Below are 23164 nucleotides of genomic sequence, written 5' to 3'. Positions count from 1 at the left end.
TTAACAAAAAATGCACGAGGCATCTCCTAAACACATGAGAAGCTCACTCCAGAGCTGTGGGAAACACAAATCGGAGTTGGGGGTGCCCACCCCTTTGAGTGCCCAATCTATTCATGGAAATAATATGCTTTAGGATTCTTAGAAGTAAAGAAGAGAGGCTGATTCCAGTGGTAAACAACAGGATCTCAGGAGAGGAGGGTAGAAAGGCTTGGAGAGAGGAATGCAAAGCATGTCTAAGTATATAAGAATAATTCTTATAGTATTTATCATGCAAAGCACAGTGCTAAGTGTTTTACTTGTCATGTACCCTGTAGAATAACTAACATTCCAGTTTGCATGGGGCTTTCCTGTTTTAGCACTAGAAGTCCCGCATCCCAGGATACAACTGGATCCTGGACAAACTGAGACAGTTGGTCGTTCCACACACATTCCTTACAACAGCCTTATGAGCTCTCTCCTCTCCTTAGAAATTAGGAGATGGATGGCAAATGTCATAAAGAGGCTTTCTTTGAGGTTGCATGGAGAACTCAGTCCTCTGACTTACTGGTGTGCAAGAGGAATCTTTATACTAAAATGATGTTTGTGTTCTACCATGCCAAGTGAAAAGACCATCTAAAAAAGGAAGCTGGCACAAAATGATGATGCAATAAAACATGGATACTGGGGGCAAGGTCATCGAAGGTTCCTAAGTAGCAGAATACAGTAGAAGATTTCCTAATTTGATGACGGTAGAACAAATGCACAAACTAATAATTCACCTATCTCTGGAAATCCTCAACCTCACCTCTTAAAGCTGCTCTTCTAAACCACAAACAACTGAAGGATAGAATTCTGCTGATCAAAGTCTCCTATCCCATGGAGCACGATGGGCAAGGTAACCGGTATGGCGATGAGACTGCGATGGGCAGCGTCATGGCACCTTTGGTGCAGGCAGCCTTCCACCGCTACCACTGGTCCCGCTGCAGTGGTCAGGAACTGAGGCGATACATCCATTCCTATGATTGTCTGCTTGATGACCCTTTTGAACATGATTGGCCCAAGCTCCCAGAACTTCCAGGAATAAATTACTCTATGGATAAGCAATGTCGTTTTGATTTTGGTGTTGGTTACAAAATGTGCACTGCATTCCGGACATTTGACCCGTGTAAACAGTTGTGGTGCAGTCACCCTGACAACCCCTACTTCTGTAAGACTAAAAAGGGACCCCAGCTGGATGGCACAGGGTGTGCTACTGGGAAGTGGTGCTACAAAGGACACTGTATGTGGAAAAACACCAATCAGCAGAAGCAAGATGGCAACTGGGGCTCCTGGACCAAGTTTGGCTCCTGCTCCCGGACATGTGGAACTGGTGTCCGTTTTAGGACCCGCCAGTGCAACAACCCCACACCCATCAATGGTGGGCAAGACTGCCCCGGCGTTAACTTTGAGTACCAGCTTTGTAATATGGAAGAGTGCAGAAGCACTTTGAGGACTTTAGAACACAGCAGTGCCAGCAGCGGAACTCCCACTTTGAGTTCCAGAACACCAAGCACCACTGGCTGCCACATGAGCACCCTGACCCCAGGAAACGATGCCACCTGTATTGCCAGTCACGAGAGACAGGGGCCACGGTGTCCATGCGGCAACTGGTGGCTGACGGTACACGCTGCTTTTATCGGGACCCGCACGGTGTGTGTGTGCGCGGCGAGTGCGTGAAAGTTGGCTGTGATAAAGAAATTGGTTCCAACAAGGTTGAGGACAAGTGTGGTGCCTGTGGAGGAGACAATTCTCATTGTCGCACTGTAAAGGGGACATTTACGAGAACTCCCAGGAAGCTTGGGTACCTTAAGATGTTTGACATCCCTCCTGGGGCTAGACATGTGTTAATCCAAGAAGATGAGGCTTCCCCTCACATTCTTGCTATTAAGAACCAGGCTACAGGCCACTATATTTTAAATGGCAAAGGGGAAGAAGCCAAGTCACGGACCTTCATAGATCTTGGCGTGCAGTGGGAGTACAACATTGAAGACAACATTGAGACACTACACACTGATGGACCCTTGCACGATCCTGTTATTGTTCTGGTATGCAGCATTATAAGCTATTCTGATATTGGTTCAGCTTATAATTTTACTCTTAATTTTTCTGGAAACATGTTTACCTTGGGCATTAGAATATTTAGTTGCTTGGTTTTTGTAACTCCCATTTGTCTCCCCCAACTCTTTGCATAAAACTGTCATATATTTTAATATATATATTATAAGCTGAAAAATACATCATGATTTTTTATTTAAGCAACAATAAATATTATTTGTTTTAGAACAATAAAAAAAAAACCAAACAAAGTCTCCTATCCCAATACATTTCAAGTTTTTATTGGTACTTTCCCTGTGTTCCTCTCTATAGCAATACTGAAAAGCTTGTAATCATATTTGCTTAACACATAGTTCTTCTATAATCCATCATGCCCCAAACTATATTTTCTTAAAGCAACACCAGGCAGAAGAGTCACTGTTTTTGACTTTCCTCTGAGAAACAAGAGCAAAATCGGGGCACACAACTGTCGTGGGTCATGATTTAGACTGTGTGCACATGCAGGTCTCTCTTAACATTTTACCAATGTGCTGTTTACCTGCTTACACCTGTATATCATCTTTCATTCTGAGATGTTCCATGCCTTAACTGTGAGGAAGGGATGGGAATGTACATGTCCTTTCCATGGAGAAGTATACAGTCAGAGATCAGCATGACCCTGTGCTCTAATGGGAGAGATGCAGCCAGAGCAAAGTCCACTCGGAGAAGATGGTAATTTCAATGAAAAAACACCTCTCCCTACCTGATTCAGGGATGCATTATGCAGCAACTGAATCACTGAGCGTTGGAGCTGGGAGCGTTCATTTAGTTGCATTCCACAATGTTCTAGCAAAGACACTAGGTCCATATATTCCCAAATACCTGCTTCCTCTAAACAGAAATCATTTGCTTTACAGAAACCAACCATCCTTCTCCATCAAGTCCCAGAACTTGGTCAGAACTTTCTGAGAGTTTATTTCACTACAAATTATATTAAGAAATGAAACAGAAACTCCATTTGTAACGTTGACAGTGTTCCCCCTCCATGAAATATTTAATGGAAATCAGGAGCTACAGTACTGCATCTGCACACAGAGAACCTGTGTAAGATGGATGTTTTCTAAATGCAAATTTCTAAAGAAACACCCAAGTGCTGTCCTTTGTTTTGCTTTTGGGGACAGGAAAGCATCCATTTGGCAATCCTGCCTTGCTTGATCCCATCTATAATGCTGTACCACATGCTATCCAGAGGTATTTCAGGAGTCCAAGGACACTCTGAACACGGATGGAAAAGGCTGGAAGCAGTCCAAAAGGTCAGCACCATCTGCTAAGTACTCAGAATATAAATAGCCAGAAACACATACTTCAGTGGATAAGTGGAGCTGATCGAATTTAAAAGTTGTTTCTCCTAAATGGTAGTGGAGGTAGCCGAGGGAATTTGTGAAAATTGAGATAGTTCAGGATCTTGCTTGACATTAAGTTAGTTGGGACATCCACACAGGTAAACAAGTGCATCGTAGTTCAAGACACTCTGCCCTATTAAGGCCCCTAAATGAACTTCTGATGGCCTGTGTCGCTCCAGAGCAGACCACCAAAATCAGCCTTTGGTGGGAGAACCCAGTAAGTTGGATTATCTGATTACTGTGATTTTTAAGTGCCTCAGAGTCCTACTGAGACATCAAAACCAGAAATGGGAATGTTAAAATAACTTTTTGGTTTTTCTCTTTCTTCTTCTGTGTGAATATTTGTGTGTGTGTGTGTGTGTGTGTGTGTGTGTGTGTGTAAGTATGTGTAGGCGTGTGTTTCTGGTCACAAAATCTTTCCTTTGCACTGAGCCTTTTTTATGTTTTTGAGACTGAGTTCTCATGAAACTGCTTAGACTAGCTTCAGATCTGCAGGCCTCCTGATTCAGTCTCTTGAGTAGCTGGGGATATGGACATGTGCCATCATTCCCCATGTAATATTTAACTTGCTATTGAAGGATGCAGGAAACAGCTGCTACCTCTGAAGCTACAGGAAAACAAAGAGAAGGTAGGGCTCGTAAGCTTGAGGAGCTAAGACATCCCCTGTCTTCAGGCGGTCGCCTGCCTACTGTAGTCAGTGTGTTCAGATTGGAGCAGGAACCACAGGAGCTACAGAGACGCAGGCTCCTCACATTTGTATTACAGATACACCCGGTTCTGGGATTGTGACAAAACCACAAACTAGAACCAGCTGCTGCTCCTGGATGCATAATGTGAAAAGCCATCGCCAGGGTAACAAAGACAGGCGCAAAAAGAACATAGAACGAAATAAAATCCCTTTTTAACATTTTATCCGTTATGTCTCTCTAGCACCTACTCTTGGCAGAGCTCGGAAATGAGGGATGTCGTTGGCAGCATCCCAAGGCCGTTCAAAGCCGTATTAATATGCTGAGTTGTGAAGGCTCAAGTCAACAACTTCTGACATTGCCAGTCCTATGAATAACCCACTATTATTATGGACTACTGGACTATATTGGATTATTTAGCTGAAATCACACACCTACAATATTTAAATGGCAATGGAATACCCATCTCTAATGAAACTATACAAAAAAAGGGGGTATAAATAAATGACCATTTTGTAGTGAAAAATATATATATCTGTATGCACAAAATAGTTAGGATAGCTATACAGCTACTTTCTCTTAATTCAATGAGAAGAAAGATGTGTACTAATAGTATTTGTGGACAGGATATCATGTCTGCATCTTGTACTATGAATAACCACTAAGAAGATAACAATATGCAATGTGTTAATTATTGAAACTGTCCTATTAATTGGTTTTGAAACTGTCTCACTGCTGTTTCTCAATAAAATTCATAAAAAATAAGAGAAAGGAGACAAAAAATAAAGCATAATACAAAATAGCCATAAATAACACTGCCCAATTTTCCATCAATTGATGAAGAAATAAAGAAAATGTGTGCACCCACACAATGCAATAGTTTTGGGCCATAAGAAAGAATCAAATCTGACACATGCTGCAACATGAATAAGCCTGGAAAACACTGTGCCAAGTGAGAGAAGCTGACCACAAAAGACTATTACATGAAATACTCAGATTAGAGACTGCTATAGAGAAGTAGAGTAGGTCAGTGACTACCTACCTACCCGTGGCTGTATTTAAAGGAGGAAGAGGAAGGGAGCTGCAGGGTGATAGCGACAGGATTTTTATTTTCTTCTTCTAATAATAAATGCATTCTAAAATTTAAAAAAAAATAAAAAAGCCAAACCAAGAGCAGGAGGTTTGAAGCTCACATAAGACTGTTAGCCAGCAGTACTCCGCCCCCATGTGACTCTGTGGGGCAGGAGGAACTCAGATCAGTGACCATGGAAAGCTACCGTCCAGGACTCTGAGGTGTTTCACTTTCCTTTATTTTGCCTCCAACCCAGCCAGTTCTGTCTTCTCATAGTCAGCCTGCTCTGGTATCTCTGTATGCTTTTGGATCCTTAACTTCTCACAGCCTTGCTTTAGATTTAGCCCATGAGCCCCTTGCCTGGAGGAACTCGCTCCCTCAACAGTCCTCCAGGACCCACATCAGTCTGGGCAATTTGAGGAGAAGAATAGACTTCGATTTCCATAGTGTTAGTTTGGGCTCATAGTTCCAGGGGCCCTATTTCCCTATAGTCAGCCAGCTCCTGGGATTAGTCTCTAACGTGGTCTGCAGATACTGGTATTGGGAGAGACCAAAACAAGAACATTGTCACTAGGTGGTTAGGCTTTATGGTCCTTTTCCCTGTCCTCTGCAGAGGCTAATGGAGCTGTTGTGTTTGCTGTAGAGTTTACCACTTAGGAAACACCCAACCACTTAGATAAGAAGAGTCGTCCTTTCTGCCCTGGGGATTGCCACAAACCGTGGCTCATCAGGACTCCTTATTCAAACCATTACAATCAGTGCCTGGGAACTTCCGAGCCCCTACCAGCAGCCAGGTAGGGCTCTAGGCACTCACAGGACAGCAGTGAACCCAGAAAAATAATTTCTGTCATGGAAATCACCTTGTACTTGAGGAGAGATAATAATAAATGAGAATACTATCCCAAATGGCACATTCACTATTGCTGTGTGACAGATTACCTCCAAATTTAGCCTAGCACCTATAAACCATGAATATTTGTGGTCTCACAATGCTGGGAGCCGAGCCCACGGGAGGCTGTACCTCTTAGCCCCTTGTGAAGCTGTAGTCAAGTTGTCATCTAGGACTGCAGTCTCATCTGTAGGCATGCCAGAGGAGGGAGGTCTGCTTCCAAGTTGACTCGGGGGCCTTGGTCCCCCACCCTGTGGTCTTCTCCAGAGCCCTGCTCATAACTTGGCCACCCTGCAAGAATGACCCAAGAGAACAAAAGAGCAATCAAGATGTCAGCCACTGTGTGCTGATGGCCTACACTCGGATGACGCGCCATCACTTCAGCCCTGCTATTGGTCACCCCACTGATGAAATGTGGCACAGGGCTACTTACCAGTGGACCACCAGGCTTTCCTGGCCACTACCACGGAGGAGACAGGCAGCCCTGAGAAAGCGCAAGAGGTGTTCTGGAGCCCATGGGTGCTGCAGAGCCACCTGCACCCTGGATGGAGGCTCTCCTCACTATCTTTTTCTCCCTTTTCCACTAGAGCATGAGCTCTTCAGTAGCACAGCCACTGTAACTTACCTCTGCAGCCCCAGCAAAATGTTATTAGTGAATGAAGGAATGAATAGTGAAGCTACTCATTTCCTTTCTCTGCAGTCTTTCTAAAGGAGTTAGCTTGAGCTGCTTTTTAACATTATGCTTGTAATAAATAATTAAGCATCAATTATCTTTTTCTGCTTTACAGAGCTCACTTAAGCACATAAATCTACTTTTTTCTGTGTCAGTTGCCTACAAACACTCTTGCTTTATGAAGCACCATATGGAACAAAATTATGTGGCAATGTACTGAATGGGAACATTTTGTGAGAATAATATTTTTGTTCCCATGCAACAATGTTTCCATTAAATTGCTTCTAAATATGCAAAAAAAAAAAAAAAAAAAAACCTCAAAGTGGCAATAGAATACCCCAAGGAATCTAGAAAGCATGCGAAACAGCAATATTATTTTGATAATGAAAAACAGATATGAATGATATTTCTTAATATGCTTCTTTTGTCCAGTTGTTTGCTTTCTAAATTTATGTCCCCTATTCTGATTCACCCGCAGCAGGGTGCTGCAAGCGGCCATTCCGATAAACACAGTCACTCACAAGCTCCGTCTTTCTTGCAGCTGGGAGCTAAAGCATCAGCAGGGCCTCAGCATCTCTCTGTCCTCTGACTCCAGGGGTACCATCCAGCACCCTGTTTATGACCCTTTCTGGATTCATCTCTGAGAACTCAAGATCTCCAAGCTGTGGAAACTATAATGTACTTGCCACTGGATATTTTGTCAAATGTAGACACTGGTTCTGAAGGCACAGGTTGGGGCCTAAAATTCACTATTTCAGGCAAAATCATGAGTAATTATGGGAAAATGGGCCTCTGGTCACGTGATAAACAGCAAGTATTAAAATAAGCCTCAAAGCACCCAAAGACAGTTCCCTGCCTGTATCTATAAGCCCCTTTGAGGTTTCTTTCTGCTTTCCTTAAAAAAAAAAAAAAAAAAAAAAACACCCAGGAGCATTTTAATAATCAAGAAACAAGTTTATCCTATTAACTTCAAACTGGTTCAACCATTTATTCTTCCACAAGATAATGTGGATTTCAGGTCCCCGATTGTGAATTCCAGTGAGTTTGGAAAACACGTTCAGCTACACATTCTCATTTGAACAATTACCGGTGCCAAGGCATCTACAGTATAGATTTCAACCCAAACTAAATCCTTACCTCATACCTTCACTAAGAATGTTCTGTGTTTATAGCATTTCCAAGTTGGAAGTGAACAGAGAGAAATAGATAATTATTTAAAACGTAGTTTAAAAGTCTTGTGGACCATCCAAAAATTATAGGGAGAGGCCCTCCTTCTGTGCTCTAGCTACACTGCAATAAGGAGATTTCTACCTATTATTTGTTTTATTTTTATGAAAAAAATTTTGTGTATGATACTGATCTAATTTTCAAAGTAACACATAGGCAGTGTAGGGCGACAGTCTTCACCTGCAACCATTCTAATTGTTTTACCAAGATGTGTCAATACAGCACCCTATCAGCTAGGAGTTGCTGGCTTTCTATATTTAAATCAAGATAGTATAAATACACATCAGTGTGAAGGGGAGCTGCCCTGACTTGTAATCTCCAGGGGGCTCCCCCTAGATCTTCCCCTTACCCCAAACACCAGCCCACTCTACTCCTGAGTCCTTGCCCAGCTCTAACTTGAAAGGTGGCCCAGGAAGACTTTGAGTCCTGCTGCCTGTGGCAGCAGAGCCCGCCCAGGGCTCTCCACCAGCTGGTGGACTGCTCTGTCTGAGTTGTTTTAGTGTCAACTCCACTTGTCCTGTAACTCTCAAATTACCCACCTTTCAGAGATCAAAACTCCAGGGGGGATATACATGGATGCTCTAAGCTGTCCCCAGATTTGGAGTGACCACAGGTGTGCTGCACTACGTCAGTGTGGGGCTCACCGCTTGCTGCCTCAAGGGTACTGAAACTGTTGCCTGTGATATCCAAAATGAAAATCACAATGGAAACCCAACTGATTCTTTTCTTTCTTTAGCAGCATTTTTAATTCCTGTTTTCTTCTTCTATCCATTTTTGTTTTTAAGTGTTTTTCAAAAAAATATTTGGTGGGGAGGGATAGTGTTAGCTAGACTGCCCAAAACATCAGGCCCACCTGGTACTCAGGAGGTCCTTAATAAATTGAGTAAACAGGTACACGAATGAAGATGGCTTTCTTACACATCTCTAACCTAATCACCTTGAAGCCAGAAGGGGCCACGTAGTGAAAAACAGCACATACATGTTATCTTTGCACAAAGCTTTCACATAGATTGCCTCAAATCATCTCCACTGGGACTTCACAGTTTGGGGAGGGATACACCCATTTCACTAGCGAGGTTGTTACAGCCACACAGCTAGTAAGCGACAGTCTAGTGCTGTCACTTACTAGCTGTGTGGCTGTGGCAGGTCACTTATTCCACAACAGCCTCGCTAGTGACTCCAGATGCCATGCTTCTCACACCACCGCGCTTTGACTCGGGTAAAGGTAAGCGGCAGAGTTTTAACTCTAGAATGAATGGGACAGGTCTAAACACATTTCTGAGTACACAAGTCTGTCTTGAGAGTCCTCTTGGTCTGAACATATAGATTTTAAAGTTGGAAAACATGCTATCAGGATCTAACCTGGGAGTAAAGGTTTTTTGGGGACACTGTCAGAGGTAAAGAGGAAGATGAATATGAAAACTCTCTAGGGCTTGGGGAGATAGCTCTGTGGTCTAAGCACCTTCCTGGCAAGCAAAAGGACCTGGGTTCAATCCCCAACACTACATGCCATGCTGGCTCCAGAACTCTGTACGTGTCCTGTCAGTCACTGAAACCGGGTGTGGTGGCACATAATCCCAGCACTGGGGAGGCTGAGACAGGAGGATCGCTATGAGTCTGAGCTGCATAGCAAGTACCAAATAGCTAAAAGATTTTTTTTTAAGTTTTTAAAGAAAAATTCTCAATTGCCACCCTTTCCAAGTTATCTCTACTTCTTTTCTATTTTATATGTTGGGAGTCTGTCTTAAAAATACAGCCAGCCAATGGTGTAAAAAGCATGAAAGTTGGAGTCTCACACTCAGGTTTCACACTGGCTCCGTCACTGTCAGGGACACTGCACGTGCCAGTTTTCTCTTGAGGAAAATGAACCAGCAGAGCTCCAGCAAGGAGCAGTTGTAGGAGAGTGTGCTGGATCCCTCCAAGCGTGAGGTATTCTTACAGCCATGACCAAGCTGGGCAAGGCCAGTGAGCTGGTGTCAGGGTGATGAGCAGAATGAGTAAGACCAAGGGGAAAACGTCATGAATTCCCTAGCGTAGAGCACAGGAGAGTCTGCAGGAAGATTCCCACGCCATTCCTAAGGATCACCCAACCCTGGGAAAGAGTTTCAATGTTCCCGCAGACAAATTGGATTTTTGTTCCTATTCTCCATTAGGAAAGTTGGCATCATTAAAGAACCAGACTCTTTGAGAAAGGAAGTACATTTGCTATGCTAACTTCAGTCCTCTCCCAGAGGGTCCCATGAGAGGACGATCTTAGGAGCTACCTCGTGGGAGACAATGCCCGAACAAGCAGCACATCATAGCTGCTTGAGAGATTCTCTGCCCCCCTGGTTAGGAGAACCATGCACTGTGCCTATTTTTCTTTTTGTCAAGGTAATTTCAAAGGAGGCAGCATGGTGGAGGAGAAAGAGGACACACCGTTGGGATTTAATCTCTGGAATTATACTCTGCTTTATCCCTGTTCTATCATTTACACACTGAGTGAGCTCAACTTCCCTGTATGTAACATGGGCCTTCAATGGAAGTTGAGCCCATCAACACCACACATCGTACAACACACCACATCTCTACTTTCATATCAGAATCAAATAAGAAATAGAGATGAGTCAAATAGATGGGGAGGGATTGTCAGCATCAGCGATGTAGCTCATGTACTCTTCCTTCCTCTCTTCCTTTCCCTCTATCCCACCTTTTCTCTCTCCTTGAACTGCTTTAGGCTGTCTCTTGTGAGACACTTTGCTAGGCATGGCATTGTCTGCTCCATCTGGTTTCATCAGGCTAGGCAGGCCACAGCCTCTGGTTTGCTGGGGATGAGGTGGGCTTACTGCTGAGTTCCCTGTATCCTTCCCAGATTAGCATTTGCCTAGCCAAGAGCTCATGTGATGAATAACTTACTCAGCCACCCTTTTCCTTCTGGGAAACTTTGAGGGAGCCAGCAGAGCAAATTCTCTTCTAAATCTCTGTGCTGACCTCTTCCTCTTCCTCTGCAGTTTCTGTGTGGGGTCCTCTGTGCCAAAGGCCAGCACCTCCCAGGAATGATTTCTTTTTCCCTCCTTACATTCTTCTGCCTCTGCTCCCTGGACAACCCACCTCTACATGTCTTCAGCTACACAAAGCACATCTGTCAAGTACTGATATGTTAAACATTTAAGTCCCTACAGAATATGGAGATAAAAATTTTAAAAATGAAAAATATTTAAAGAATATGAATAAGCAATTACATATTTTTACCAAAAATTTAGAAATCTAACTATATACAGCATTGTAGCAGAACAGTCCTGTTACATTTTTTTCTTTTGTGTCTTTTCATTTATTACCCATTTTTTAAAAAAGGGTAATAAATGAAAACAAGAGACCAGAAAAAAAGTCACAGAACTGACCTACTACAATGCTGCATATGGTTAGATTTCTAAATTTCTGTGTAAAAATATGTAATTGTTTATTCATATTCTTAAAATATTTATTTTTACTTTTTTCTTCATATTCTGTAGGGACTTAAAGTTTAACATATCAATGCTTGATCAAAAATAACTGTTCCATGTTATGCCTAAAATATTTGATATTCAGACAGATAGTGAAGTTAAACCCAACTGCATAACATGTAGGGTAATAATAAGCTTCTCTTCTGGAGGGTTAACAACCTAAGTTTGCAGACCAAAAATTAGAGAAATAGAAGGGCTTCAAGGACTGCCAACATTTTGACCCTAGCTTCTCAAGGTCAGTGAAGACTCAGGACATAGGAGAACCTATACTGTAACATCATGTAACTCAGTTGTGTCCCAAATTTTCTGATCAAGAATATGGGGTCACAGAAGAAAGTGTTTGACAATACAGAGTGTGCCTAAGGAGAGTCACATGGAGAGAAAACATTCTCTCGGGATTTCACAGAGGCAAATTGGTCAAGCAATGGCCATGGCTCATCCACATGGCTGACACTGACAAAGGATCTACAAACTGTGGTACAGTGTTTCTGGATAAATCCTGAGGGGATTTGACTGACCTTGTCAGATATAAAACTAACATTTCTTGTTATATAGGTCTTGCTTTATCTTGGTTTTAACCATCCAGCAGAAAAGTATAAAAACGAAGTATAAAAAGTAAAGCCATATTAATATGCTGATCTGTAAAAGGCTCAAGTCAACAACTTCTGCAGATAACCCACTACTATTGTGAACTGCTGGACTGTGTTGGATTGTTTTGCTGAATTCATGCACCTATAGTATTTAGATGCCAATGGAATACCCATTTCTGACAGGACTAAACCAAAAAAGGCGATACAAAGGAGGGATCATTTTGTATCTGTATATGCAGAATAGTTAGGATAGATATACAGCTACTTTTGTTTAATTCAATGAGAAGAAAGATTTGTACTAATAGTGTTTGGACAGGATATTCTCTGTGCATCTTGTACTATGGATGACCACTAAGAAGATAACAGTGTACAATGTATTAATTATTGACACTGTCCTATTAATCAGTTTTGAAACTGTCTCATTGCTATTTGTTTCTCAATAAAATAAAATAAACTTCTCAATAAGATTTTAAAAAGAAAGAAAGCACATCTGAGTACAGTCCCAACCTGCCCTCCCTCTCTCTGCCTTCTCCACTCCTGTTTTCAACTGCTCATCTGGACCTGGATTGCCTGTAAACATTGAAGAGACAGTTTGCTCCAGGGCAACTTTTCTTATCCTCCTTTTCTCAGATTGCCTGTTTTGTGTTTTCCAGCACTATCTTTTCACTCACCTTCCCTAATTACAATTGTTCATTTTAAATTTCTCTTTGCATGAGTACATGTGTCAAGATAACTGACTGCAGTTATCATAGGGAGGTGGGGATGTTTCCAATCACAGCAAATCATCATCCTTTTTGTGGGGTCCTACCTCTCCCACCCACCCTGCTTCTTCTCTCTAGGTTCCCTTGTTCATGCCCTTTCCCTCTCATCTATTACCCTTGCTTCCACCTCTTCTATCTTCTATCCCCTTCCCATTTATAAAAAAGGTCTACTTACTTCCCAATATCTATCTATCTATCTATCTATCTATCTATCTATCTATCTATCTAGTACTGGGGATCAAACTCAGAATCTTGTGCTTGCCAGGCAGGCACTTATGCTGCTGAGCTATCTCCCCAGCCATCCTTTATCTTTTATTTTTCATCTCATTTATATATTGAGTCTCATAAAAGAAATTGTGTGACATTTAAGCTCATATGTCCGATTATTTTCACTTAATATTATTGTCTCATAGTGCCTCCATTTGCTTGTGAATGACTTGAGTTTATCCTTCTTTCTAGCAGCGTAGTATGCCACTGTGCATAAGCACATTTTCCTTTTCTACCCATCTAATGATTATCTACAGGCCATTTCTATGCTGTTAGGAGTTGTGCTGCTATACAAGGGGTACACATGTATCCCTGCAATGTGATGTCTTTAACTCTTTTAGAAAGATACCGAGAAGGGGAAGGGCTATGTCACGTGGGATTTCTGCTTCCAGGTTTTTGAGGAGTCTCCAAAGGGATTTCCATAGTGGTTGTATTAGTGTGCATTCCCACCAGCAATGAAGCATGTTCCTTTTCCCTGTGGTCAGCATTTGCTGTTTGACTTCTTGGTGACCTCCATTCTTTGCTGAGTAAGATGGGATCTCGATGTTGTTTTAATTTTCATAAAGGGCAGCAATATTATACATTTTTCATGTATTTATCACTTCTGAAAAGTGCCTACTCACTTAAATTGCCCACTTTTATTGTCTTATAATTAGGGGCAGCCTAACTTTTTGAGTCCCTTATATGTAGAACATAGTCTAGATATTAGTCTTCTGTCTGAGGAGTAGTGGCAACACATTTTTCCCCACGCTGTAGACTGTCTCTTCACTCTGTTGGTTGTTTCCACTGAAATTCCTAGTCATCCTCCATTTCTGGTTCTTACTTGCTCCTAGATTTAGGAGGAGCTCAGTCCTGTTAGTGGCTGTCCACTCCATCTTCTTCTCTCTGTCCTGGCTTTCTCAGACCAGCTCCTCACCTATCACCTACCTCCCGCAGTGCCTCTGAATGGTTTCCCAGGGAGGAGTACCAACAGCCTCTGCTACCTCGTTCACACTCATCCCAAATTAAGGCTATCTGCCAGAATCTGTTCCTCTCCTTTTATGTCTCTGTTTCTGTTTTAGTCTGTTCAGGCTGCTCTGACAAAACCCTGTAAACTAGTGCAAAGTAAACTTATTTCTCACACTTATGAAACTTCTCATATGTTCTTTATGAGAAGAACAAGATGAAGGCACTGGCTTCATGTCTGATGAGCACCCATTCCTGGTTCCTAGAAAACTGCCTTTTTGCTGTGACCTCACATGAAGTGGGGGAGACAGGGAGACAGACAGACAGAGAGACAGACAGACAGACAGACAGACAGACAGACACACACACACACACACACACACACACAGAGAATAACTTGGGATGCTGACCCTATCCTGCTCACAGTCAGAGTTCACACTTCTTAGGATCTCCCAGAAGCTCACTCATGTCCACCCCTACCTTGTCTCTCATTCATCTACCATCCAAGACTTAGGCCCGTGCAGCACTGAATTTGTATCCCCATTTTCAGAAGAGCCTATGCCCTCTGCTTCTCTGTTTCTACCCCCAGGCCCTCCACCTTGAATGCCCCAAAGCACACCCTATTTTTGGCTCATGAAGCCAAGGAATATTTTTCCTGCAAGGCCAATCTCAAATGCCTCTGCCCTGGAGAAACCTTTCCTGATAACAAACTCTGACCTCAATATTGAACTACTGAAACAGAGGTACACATCATCAAAGCAAGTCCATCTGCATTTATGGTTTTTCCATTATAGTGGTAGTTTCTCCACAGAACAGAATCATTTTTCCATCTCTGTACTTCCAACAGCGAGATATTGACCTCTTCCCAGGTGGAATCGCTCTGCCATTTATTTCACACAGAGGTGAACAGAAAAACACAGACTGGACTGCTTGTAGGGCTAAAGTGCTCCCACTCACCACAGGCCTGAGAAGCAGGAAAGCAAGCCCACTTCCCCATAACAGCTGCCTCTATCTGGCCAGGTGGATTCAGACAAGCTCTTCACTTTGGTGCTCTGTCTGCATAATGATGAAATCAACAACTAAACAACTTTCTTAGTAGGTAGTAATGGCACCATGATAAAGCATCAGCTTCCAAATCCTTTCATACTTCATGTATACCTCATGAAATAATACATCCCTGTTACTATTGTGAATTTGACTTGCTAAACATTCAAGTGACAGTCTGATCGCTTGAGCATACAGAACTGAATTTATAGTCTTAACAACTTAAATCATAATTATTATCAATTAGTTTTTAAGAGCATCCTGGTTTTACATCTAGGCTGGCTTTTTCTGTCATTTCCTAAATCTTTAGCACACTGAAATCAAGCATTTTCCAAGATGTGTCCTCAGACCATCTGGCACCAGAGGACCTTCCTAGGATTCTGAGGAAGAAAACTGAAGACAGTTTACACCCCTTTTCTGTCAGCACCCAATCTCCATTCGAATCTCTCCTCACAAAATGATTTTAAATCAGCAACAGCTTAATGTGAGGGGAACTCATCATATGCTCTTATGTTGAGCTGTGGGGGACTCAGGTCAATAATTTCTGACATTGCCAGTTAAACAGAAGACCCAATGCTATTATGGGCCACTGGACTCTTTTAGAATATTTTGCTGAGTTTACACACCTATAATATTCAATAACGGAACTTAACAAAAAGGGTATACCGATGAATGTCCATTTTGTATCTGTGTATTCAAAGTGGTTGGGATAGATATATAGTTGCATTCTCTTAATGAATAGAATGATTTGTTCTAATGGTGTTTGTAAATAGGATCTCAAGTCCGCATCTTGTACAGCAATTAACCACTAAGAAGAATATATGCAGTGTATTATTTGTTGAAACTGTACTTCCGATTTGATTTGAAACTGTCTCATTGTTGTTTATCAATAAAATTTTGAAAAAAAAAAAGGAATGAAACAATGCAGACAGCGAAAATGCCTAACCAGAGAGTAGAAGTTAAATGAATTACTGTGTACAGTATTTACATAACAGATATACAGTACCACTATATACACAATCCCTTACAAAGTTTGGACTCCCTTGAGGAATTACTTCTTTTATACTGCTATGTAAAATGCAAAGTAAAAACCATTCCTCCAGTGAAAACGCAAGGATCTATAAAACAGGCGCAGGAAACTCTGCCGCACAGTTCTGACGCCATTGGCTGCTTTCTGTTACTTCTCCCTCTGGGAGCTCTGAAAGGCACTGTAGGAGAGCTATCTTAGTGTCAGGAGTGGGAACTCCACAAAGAACTTTCCATAGTTAGAACTGGCTCTGCCACTTTGCCCTGTGGGAAAAGATTTCAATATTCTCATGTTCTTGGTCCTACTTCATTTCCCTGAATTTATAAAAATAAATGAATTTTTGATTACCAAAGAAATTTATGTTCACTTGAAAATATCCCATAATTTGAAATTTTCCTAACCATGTCTAGTTGGAAGTCAAATTGGAAAACAATTGCACTTTCAGCCACCAAACTTGGCAGCTTGCCTCCAGGGAGACGTTAGTGTTATGTAACTCTGTCCGGCAAAAGCACTTTGATAAAAGAGCCAACTCTGTTCTCCAGTCCAACAATTTGAAATAGCACTGAAGCACACCATAAGGGATTTGAGTACCAGGCAGTCCTGTCACCAGTTTGGACTGGGCAGATGCATCTGAGATTGGGGCAGCCCAGAGAAGAGGCCCAGAGCCATGGACTGGGCAGACGGGATATGGCTGGTTGCTGCACCGAGCCCTAGTTCATATCTTTATTTATCTGCCCAGCACCTCTTCATCCCACAGCCAACTGCTCACCCTTGCAACATGTCTGACCCTCTAGAGGCTGCTGCTCTGTGTCATATCTGACATGGAACAAGTGGTCCCATAAGTTATGCCCACATAGAGAGCTGCACCCGGGCTGGAACCTTGCTAACCGAGTCCCCTGCCTCCTCCAGCATCTCTCTTTCAATTGCCTGAACTATAGTATTGCCATCCTGAGCTTTCCTGTCCCCTTCTGTGTGAGGAGGGGACAGTTTTCAAACTTCACCCTTGGCTGTGCAGTACAGCATCTGAAGATTTCTTACTGCCTTGGAACAGATGGGGCTTGGTAGGCAACCAAAGGACACGTGCCTGTTTCCCAGGAGGGGTATTAGTGAGTAGTTACCATGTAGAGGGCAATAAAAAGATAATGAAGCCCACATAGGAAGAATCTGTGGGCTAAGGAATGGTCAGCCCCAGCCCCTGTGCATCTGGGATCACCCGGTATGCAAGGCTGAGTGTCTCCATCTGTCACCTCTCTGCAGTCCTCAATGGCTTTCAGTCATCTTCTCTAGGGCTTGGTGCAGTGGGGCTTGCAGACCAAAGTCACGTGGTAGGGTGAGTCTCACCCCAACCCCATGGGATTGCAGTCTCCAGGGAGGGAACTCACGAATGTGCATTGCCCAAGGTGCCAGTCAGCTGCACGTAGCTGGTGAGCACAGTCGCAGTGAAGACACGGCCTGGGCAGAGGGTTTGTAAATTGTAGGGCAAGAATGGGCTCTGGGAATCATTCCTAGGCATCCTTCTTTCAGAGGGGAACTTTCTGAGGTTTTATGGGGAAATAAAACTCTCTGCAAATTAAAGCAGTTTCTCCCCACCTATATTTCCCAGAAAACTAAGTGAACCACGGTGGTGCACATGCATGGGAGGCTGGGGCAGGAGGTTGAAGAGTTCAAGTCTGACCTGTACAACTCAGAGACTTAGAAAGTCACTGTGTCAGAATGTGAAAAATAGCACTGGGCATAAAACTCAGTGCAAATGTTCTGAGCTTAGTCCCCAGTACCATAAGAAAAATGAAAAGGAAATTAGTCCCTATAAACTAGTCCTTGGATAAAGAGTTATACAACCAAAAAGGCCACTGGAGCCTTTCTCCTGCCTTAAATTGTCAAAGGACCCTTGTTAGGTGAGTTTACTAAAGGCACTGAGAGATCTGGCAACGACAAAGCCCATTTAACTCTTCTCATTCCAGCAGTTCTCTGACTTGTTTGACAGAAATGCCTTTGCCTGCCTGTCTGTCTTTTTGTCTGTCTTTTTGTCTGTCTGTCTGTCTGTCTGTCTGACTGTCTGTCTGTCTGTCTCTCTCTCTCATTCTCTCTCTCTCTCTCTGTGTGTGTGTGTGTGTGTGTGTGTGTGTGTGTGTGTGTGTGATATCTTAGTCTGAGAAGCTAGTGTTCCAGAAAAGCCATCTGGATATTTCATTTTTTAAAAAAACTTTCTATCATGTATTTGGTACAGGGTCTCCCTTTGCAGCTCAGTGATCCTCCTATCTCAGCCTCCTCAGTGCTGGAATTACAGGCGTGCAACACCACACCTGGTTTTGGGGCCAGCATGGTAGTTCCAGAGCCAGCACAGCATGCAGTACTGGTGATCAAACTCAGGTCCTTGTGCTTGCCAGGCAGGCGCTTAGATCACTGAGCTATCCCCTCCAGTCCCTAGCAGTTCCTTTAGTTTGTTCATGTCACCCTCAGTAAGCTGGCTGGTGTGATGGAGAAGATACTGAGCTCGGGTGTTTTCGACTCCTCTGTAGCGCTTGCCAGTGTGAGGGCTTGGACAAATGTCTGGTCCTATTTCACCAAAGAAAAAATAGAAGCCACAAGGCCTCCTGCCCACCCTCATGGGTTATTTGGAGGAGCACAGACTAAAACCTCTTATGGGATAAATATACTCTATGGGTCACGTCATCAGTCTCCCCCTCCTCACCCTTATGTGCTCATCATTTGGAAGGTCCCCTCCATCCTGTGATACCTAACACCATCCTTAACAGAGGGTCCTTGACAAAGTGACAGCAGAAGTTGCTGTGATCCAAACACTGCATCTAAGGGTCAACTGCTTCACCCTGGAACCGCCGCAGCATCAGCACTTCCCTGTTATGCAGGACAGACCCTCCGAGCATCATCTGCAGAAGATGTTGACATAGAAGGTGGCCTTTCTTACTACATTGCATAAATTGCTCATATAATTAATTGTCTTCTTTATAAACACTGGTGACATTAATATTCTTTCTCTCTCTCTCTCTCTCTCTCTCTCTCTCTCTCTCTCTCTCTCTTTTTTTTTTTTGTCAGTACTAGGGATTGAACTCAGGACCTTGTGCTTGCCAGGCAGGCACTTATTCTACTGTGCTATCTCCCCAGCTTCCATTAATATTCTTATTGTTAGCACTCACAGTCAGAAGGCAGAGGACAGAGAAGTTTCCTTTAGCTTTCCTGGGTCTGTGTTCCATAAGAGTAGCTCTATGTAGAAATACTCTTCCATGAGGAGAACCCTCTCCCTTCTCTCTAAAGGAGAGACCTCATTAGAGAAAAAGGGAGTGAAGACTGGAAATGGGAAAGATGTGCTCACGGTGGCCTTGAGGACATGACCGTTGGTGTGTGTCACTGGCTCTGATGAGGTGAGACCAGGAGCCACACCCCATGTACCTCTGAAGCACCCATCCACTGTGCTTCTCAATGCTGGGCATGGTTACTGCCACTTTCTAGGTGCTCAGCAAATGTTTCCGGACAAATGGAGGGAAAATGAATGACACTTGCCTTGCAGTACCCTAGCTCATCTTCTCTGGTTTTGTGTGGCCTCTATGAGCCATGAGACCTCTTTCTCACACATGGTAGACCATCGCCTTATCATAGAGTTCAAACGTTAATACATAAAACTCATTAACATGCTCACCAAGCCAGGACGTAGAGACTGAGTGCTGTCTCTATGAGCTCAAAGTACCGTATAAGTTTATCAGCACACATACCAGGGGAAGGCCAAGGCAGCATGGAGATTCCTTTTCTTTCCCCCAATAGATTTTAAGTTCCCTGAGGCTGGGGCCAACTTTGTCCTCATCACTGTTTTTATTCTCATCAAAGAAATTACTCGAAGATGAAGAATTTTCTTTCATTGCCTGATATATTTCAATTATGCAAAACAGTATTTGACACATAGTAGGCTTTTATAGGTTTCAGTGAATGCCTAGTAATTATCATCAATGCTAAAACTACACACCTCCATCTTTCCAGGCATGATGCCAAGCACTTCATAGTTGTTATTTGAACAATGGAAGGAAACTAGGAAACAGAAACACAGGTGCAGAAATGTCCTAAGCCAGTTACGTCCTCGTCATGCCTCCCTTGGCCATTTCTAGTGCTTCACCATCAAACAAGTGCTGAATGCTTATCAAATTAGCAAGAGGACAGATTCCAGGAAATAAGCAGCCCTAGACTTTTGCCTGTCCCTGACAGCTCTGATCTAGAAAAATTCAGTGCTTCAGCTCTCTAACACTCACACGGGGTTAGCGAAGGCACAGATGCAGGACTGTGAGCCTTAAGCCCTGCCCAGCAAGGCAGCTAACAAGATTTTTATTGACAGGAAAATAAAGACATCAGAGAGAAATATAACCCTCTCTGCCCTGTCTTTAAGTGAAAAATGTGCTGGGTCAGAAAGATAAAGGATGACATCCCCTTTCCCAGATATTCTCTCTAGTTTCTCTCCTGAGACCAAGGTCAGCCCAGAAACCACTAAGACACAGATGCCACGGCCAGATGGTGAGGGAGCCTGAAGCCTGAGGATTGGGGGGAAGAAATGGGGAGCTTCCCGGCATTCCAGGCTGTGATAAAAAGCTCTGAGCCCTGAAGAGACATCCATGGGTGTCCCAAGAAGCACACTAAGCACTTTCCAGAGGAAACACAGGGAGGGTGCCACAGGGGACCAGCAGAGGCATACGATGCTACATAAGCAGAAAAATCTTCTGTTTAATGATTACAGTTAACTCATTTCAACAAATACCAACTAGTCACCTACTCATGCCCTAGCCTGCATTAGATGTGTCTGCATTCACGTGACCTAATAAGAATATGTCCCAAACGCTAGCTGCTGCATAGCATGTTCCACTTTACAACGTGGTCCTACCATCTGTTTATCTTGATTTGGTTCCAAATGACACCATGGAACAGGCATGACAAGATTCATTATTTATTATGCTTCATTTACAGTTGAGGAAACCAGGGTTCAGAGAAAGGCCACTGACAACTACCATTTATTAAATATTCAAGCCATGCCAGGCCCTGTGCGGAGAAGCTGCACGAATCATTCATACCCCCAGCTACCTTGTAAGTAAGTACAGTGTACCTGCTTGGTACAGATGAGGAAATCAAGGCTTCCAGAGATGACGTTCAGTTTCCAAAGTCACACATACAGCAGTGAGGGAGTTGACATTTCAGCTAAAGGAGCTCTGCGTCTTTTTTCTGGAATTCGAAGCTGTACTGGCACCAGAGGTTAAATCATTAGCCCAGGATCCCACAGCTTTCCAGACAGAAAGCTCCACTTGTGTCCAGCTTTCTGCTACCACTGCTACTTGAGGAAGTTATTAGTATCAGAGGAGTCTCTGTCTTAAGGGCATTTGTCATCTGATACAGGAAGCAGAAAACATATAAGGAAGAGCTAATACCAACTAAAGGCCACACTGTGGTCTTCAGATGATGAATAAGACCTCCAGGTATGAAATACTATGTTTAAAACAGAAAATGCTTTGGGCCCATACCCCTCTAAGAGCAGTTCCTGGTACTGCATGCTCTCCCGCATGCAGCAGCGCTTGGCTTGCTTCGGGGCAGGCAGTTACTAGCCATGGCTATCTGGATGCCGTGTCTCCTAGCTCCTGTGCACTTAGGCAGAGCCATGTGGTTAGTTTTGGACAAGAGCTGTGAGTGGTGGTGCCTCGGGTTACTGCTGAGCCAGAACAAAACAAGTACATGTGAACTTTCGAAGTGATCTTTTCCCTAGAAATATTCCAGCTGGCAAAACCATTGTCAGCCTGGGCTTCTGGCTTTCTCTGAAAAGAAAAACTCACTGCTGATCTGCACTAGGTGTTTATTTTAGGAAAAGAAAACATTAATTTATTGTGTAAGAAGTCACTGAAATTTGAAGTAAATTTGCTACTTCAACATAACAAGGCTTATCCTAACACAGAGATGAGGTAGCATGCTCAGGAGAACATACCAATGGAAGCTAGGACTTAAATCATGCCTTGCAAGCCTGAAAGTGAAGGCCAAGCATGGAGAATTGGAGAGCTACAAGAGATAAAAGACTCCTCTAGTGAGCAGACGTGTGTTGCACACCAGAGTCAGCCACTACTGGATTGAAGAAATGGGCCAAGGCCAGGAAGAACCTCTAATGCCACAGCTAGAGGTCAGTCAGACCACAAAGAAGTTGGATATTTAGAGATAAAGGTTAGATCACTCTAAGTCACACCAGCTACACTCCACCTGCAGGGAGAGGAATCACTGCAGGCTGATGTGCATGGCATGACCGATCAAAGATTTGCTTTAGGAGAACGCAAATGGCAGTAGGAGACAGCCATTTCCGATGGTTGGCATTAGGAGAACCAAAGCCTGACAAGGTAGGAGAAAATAGCTATGCAACTCATCACACTCAAAGCTAGAACTAAGTCTCAGAATTTACGGATATTGAGGATATTGTTATTGGTGATACTGGCAGGATTTCTAAGGTGGGAGATTAGCTTAGCTCAGGCCACAGGAAATCTATATCCTAGTATCCAAGGAAGGGCTCATTCCCCCAAAGTTGGGCCCAGTCCCTTTATAAAAGAGGCATGCACCTGTCCATTGCAGTCAGGAATATTCTGATGGCCGGGAAACATCGAGAGAACAGGAAACAAGACAAAGAGTAACCCAATGACTGTTAGCCTTAGAAGTTATCACTCAGGGAACAGTTACCTCTCTTCTTTGGGTATAGAAATGTGGTTCATTTATTTACCAATGTACCAACTACCTAATTCATTCATCCCAGCTAGAAACAATGCTATCTTCCAGCAATACAATAATGAAATTGAGATGTGACATCCTACACTCCCAACAAAGGTAGGAAACACGTATTTTGTCATTTTTTTAATATCTAATGATAAAGAAAAAGGACAAGATCTAATTGTTATATGCAAGAAGAAAATGTCAATTCTTTTTTTTTTTTGGAATTTATTTATTTTTTTTCTTTTCAAAGTTTTATTGATAAACATATAGCAATGAGACAGTTTCAAATCAAATCGAAAGTACAGTTTCAACAAATA

The 23164-nt window shown here is 43.0% G+C and overlaps 1 protein-coding gene across 1 annotated transcript in view; it reads left to right on the top strand.

The window, feature by feature from the left end:
- Positions 1-855: 855 nt before the first annotated feature.
- The window catches only part of LOC101588597 (A disintegrin and metalloproteinase with thrombospondin motifs 3-like), a 123759-nt gene continuing 101450 nt past the window's right edge, over positions 856-23164 (top strand). The window contains 2 exon segments of the mRNA XM_012514794.1: positions 856-1453; positions 1456-2063. Of these exon segments, the coding sequence (XP_012370248.1) occupies positions 856-1453; positions 1456-2063 (1206 nt within the window).

Source organism: Octodon degus, unplaced genomic scaffold, assembly GCF_000260255.1.
Source record: "Octodon degus isolate 3935 unplaced genomic scaffold, OctDeg1.0 scaffold00042, whole genome shotgun sequence".
Lineage (NCBI taxonomy): Eukaryota > Metazoa > Chordata > Mammalia > Rodentia > Octodontidae > Octodon > Octodon degus.
This window is presented reverse-complemented; position numbering and strand designations above follow the sequence as displayed.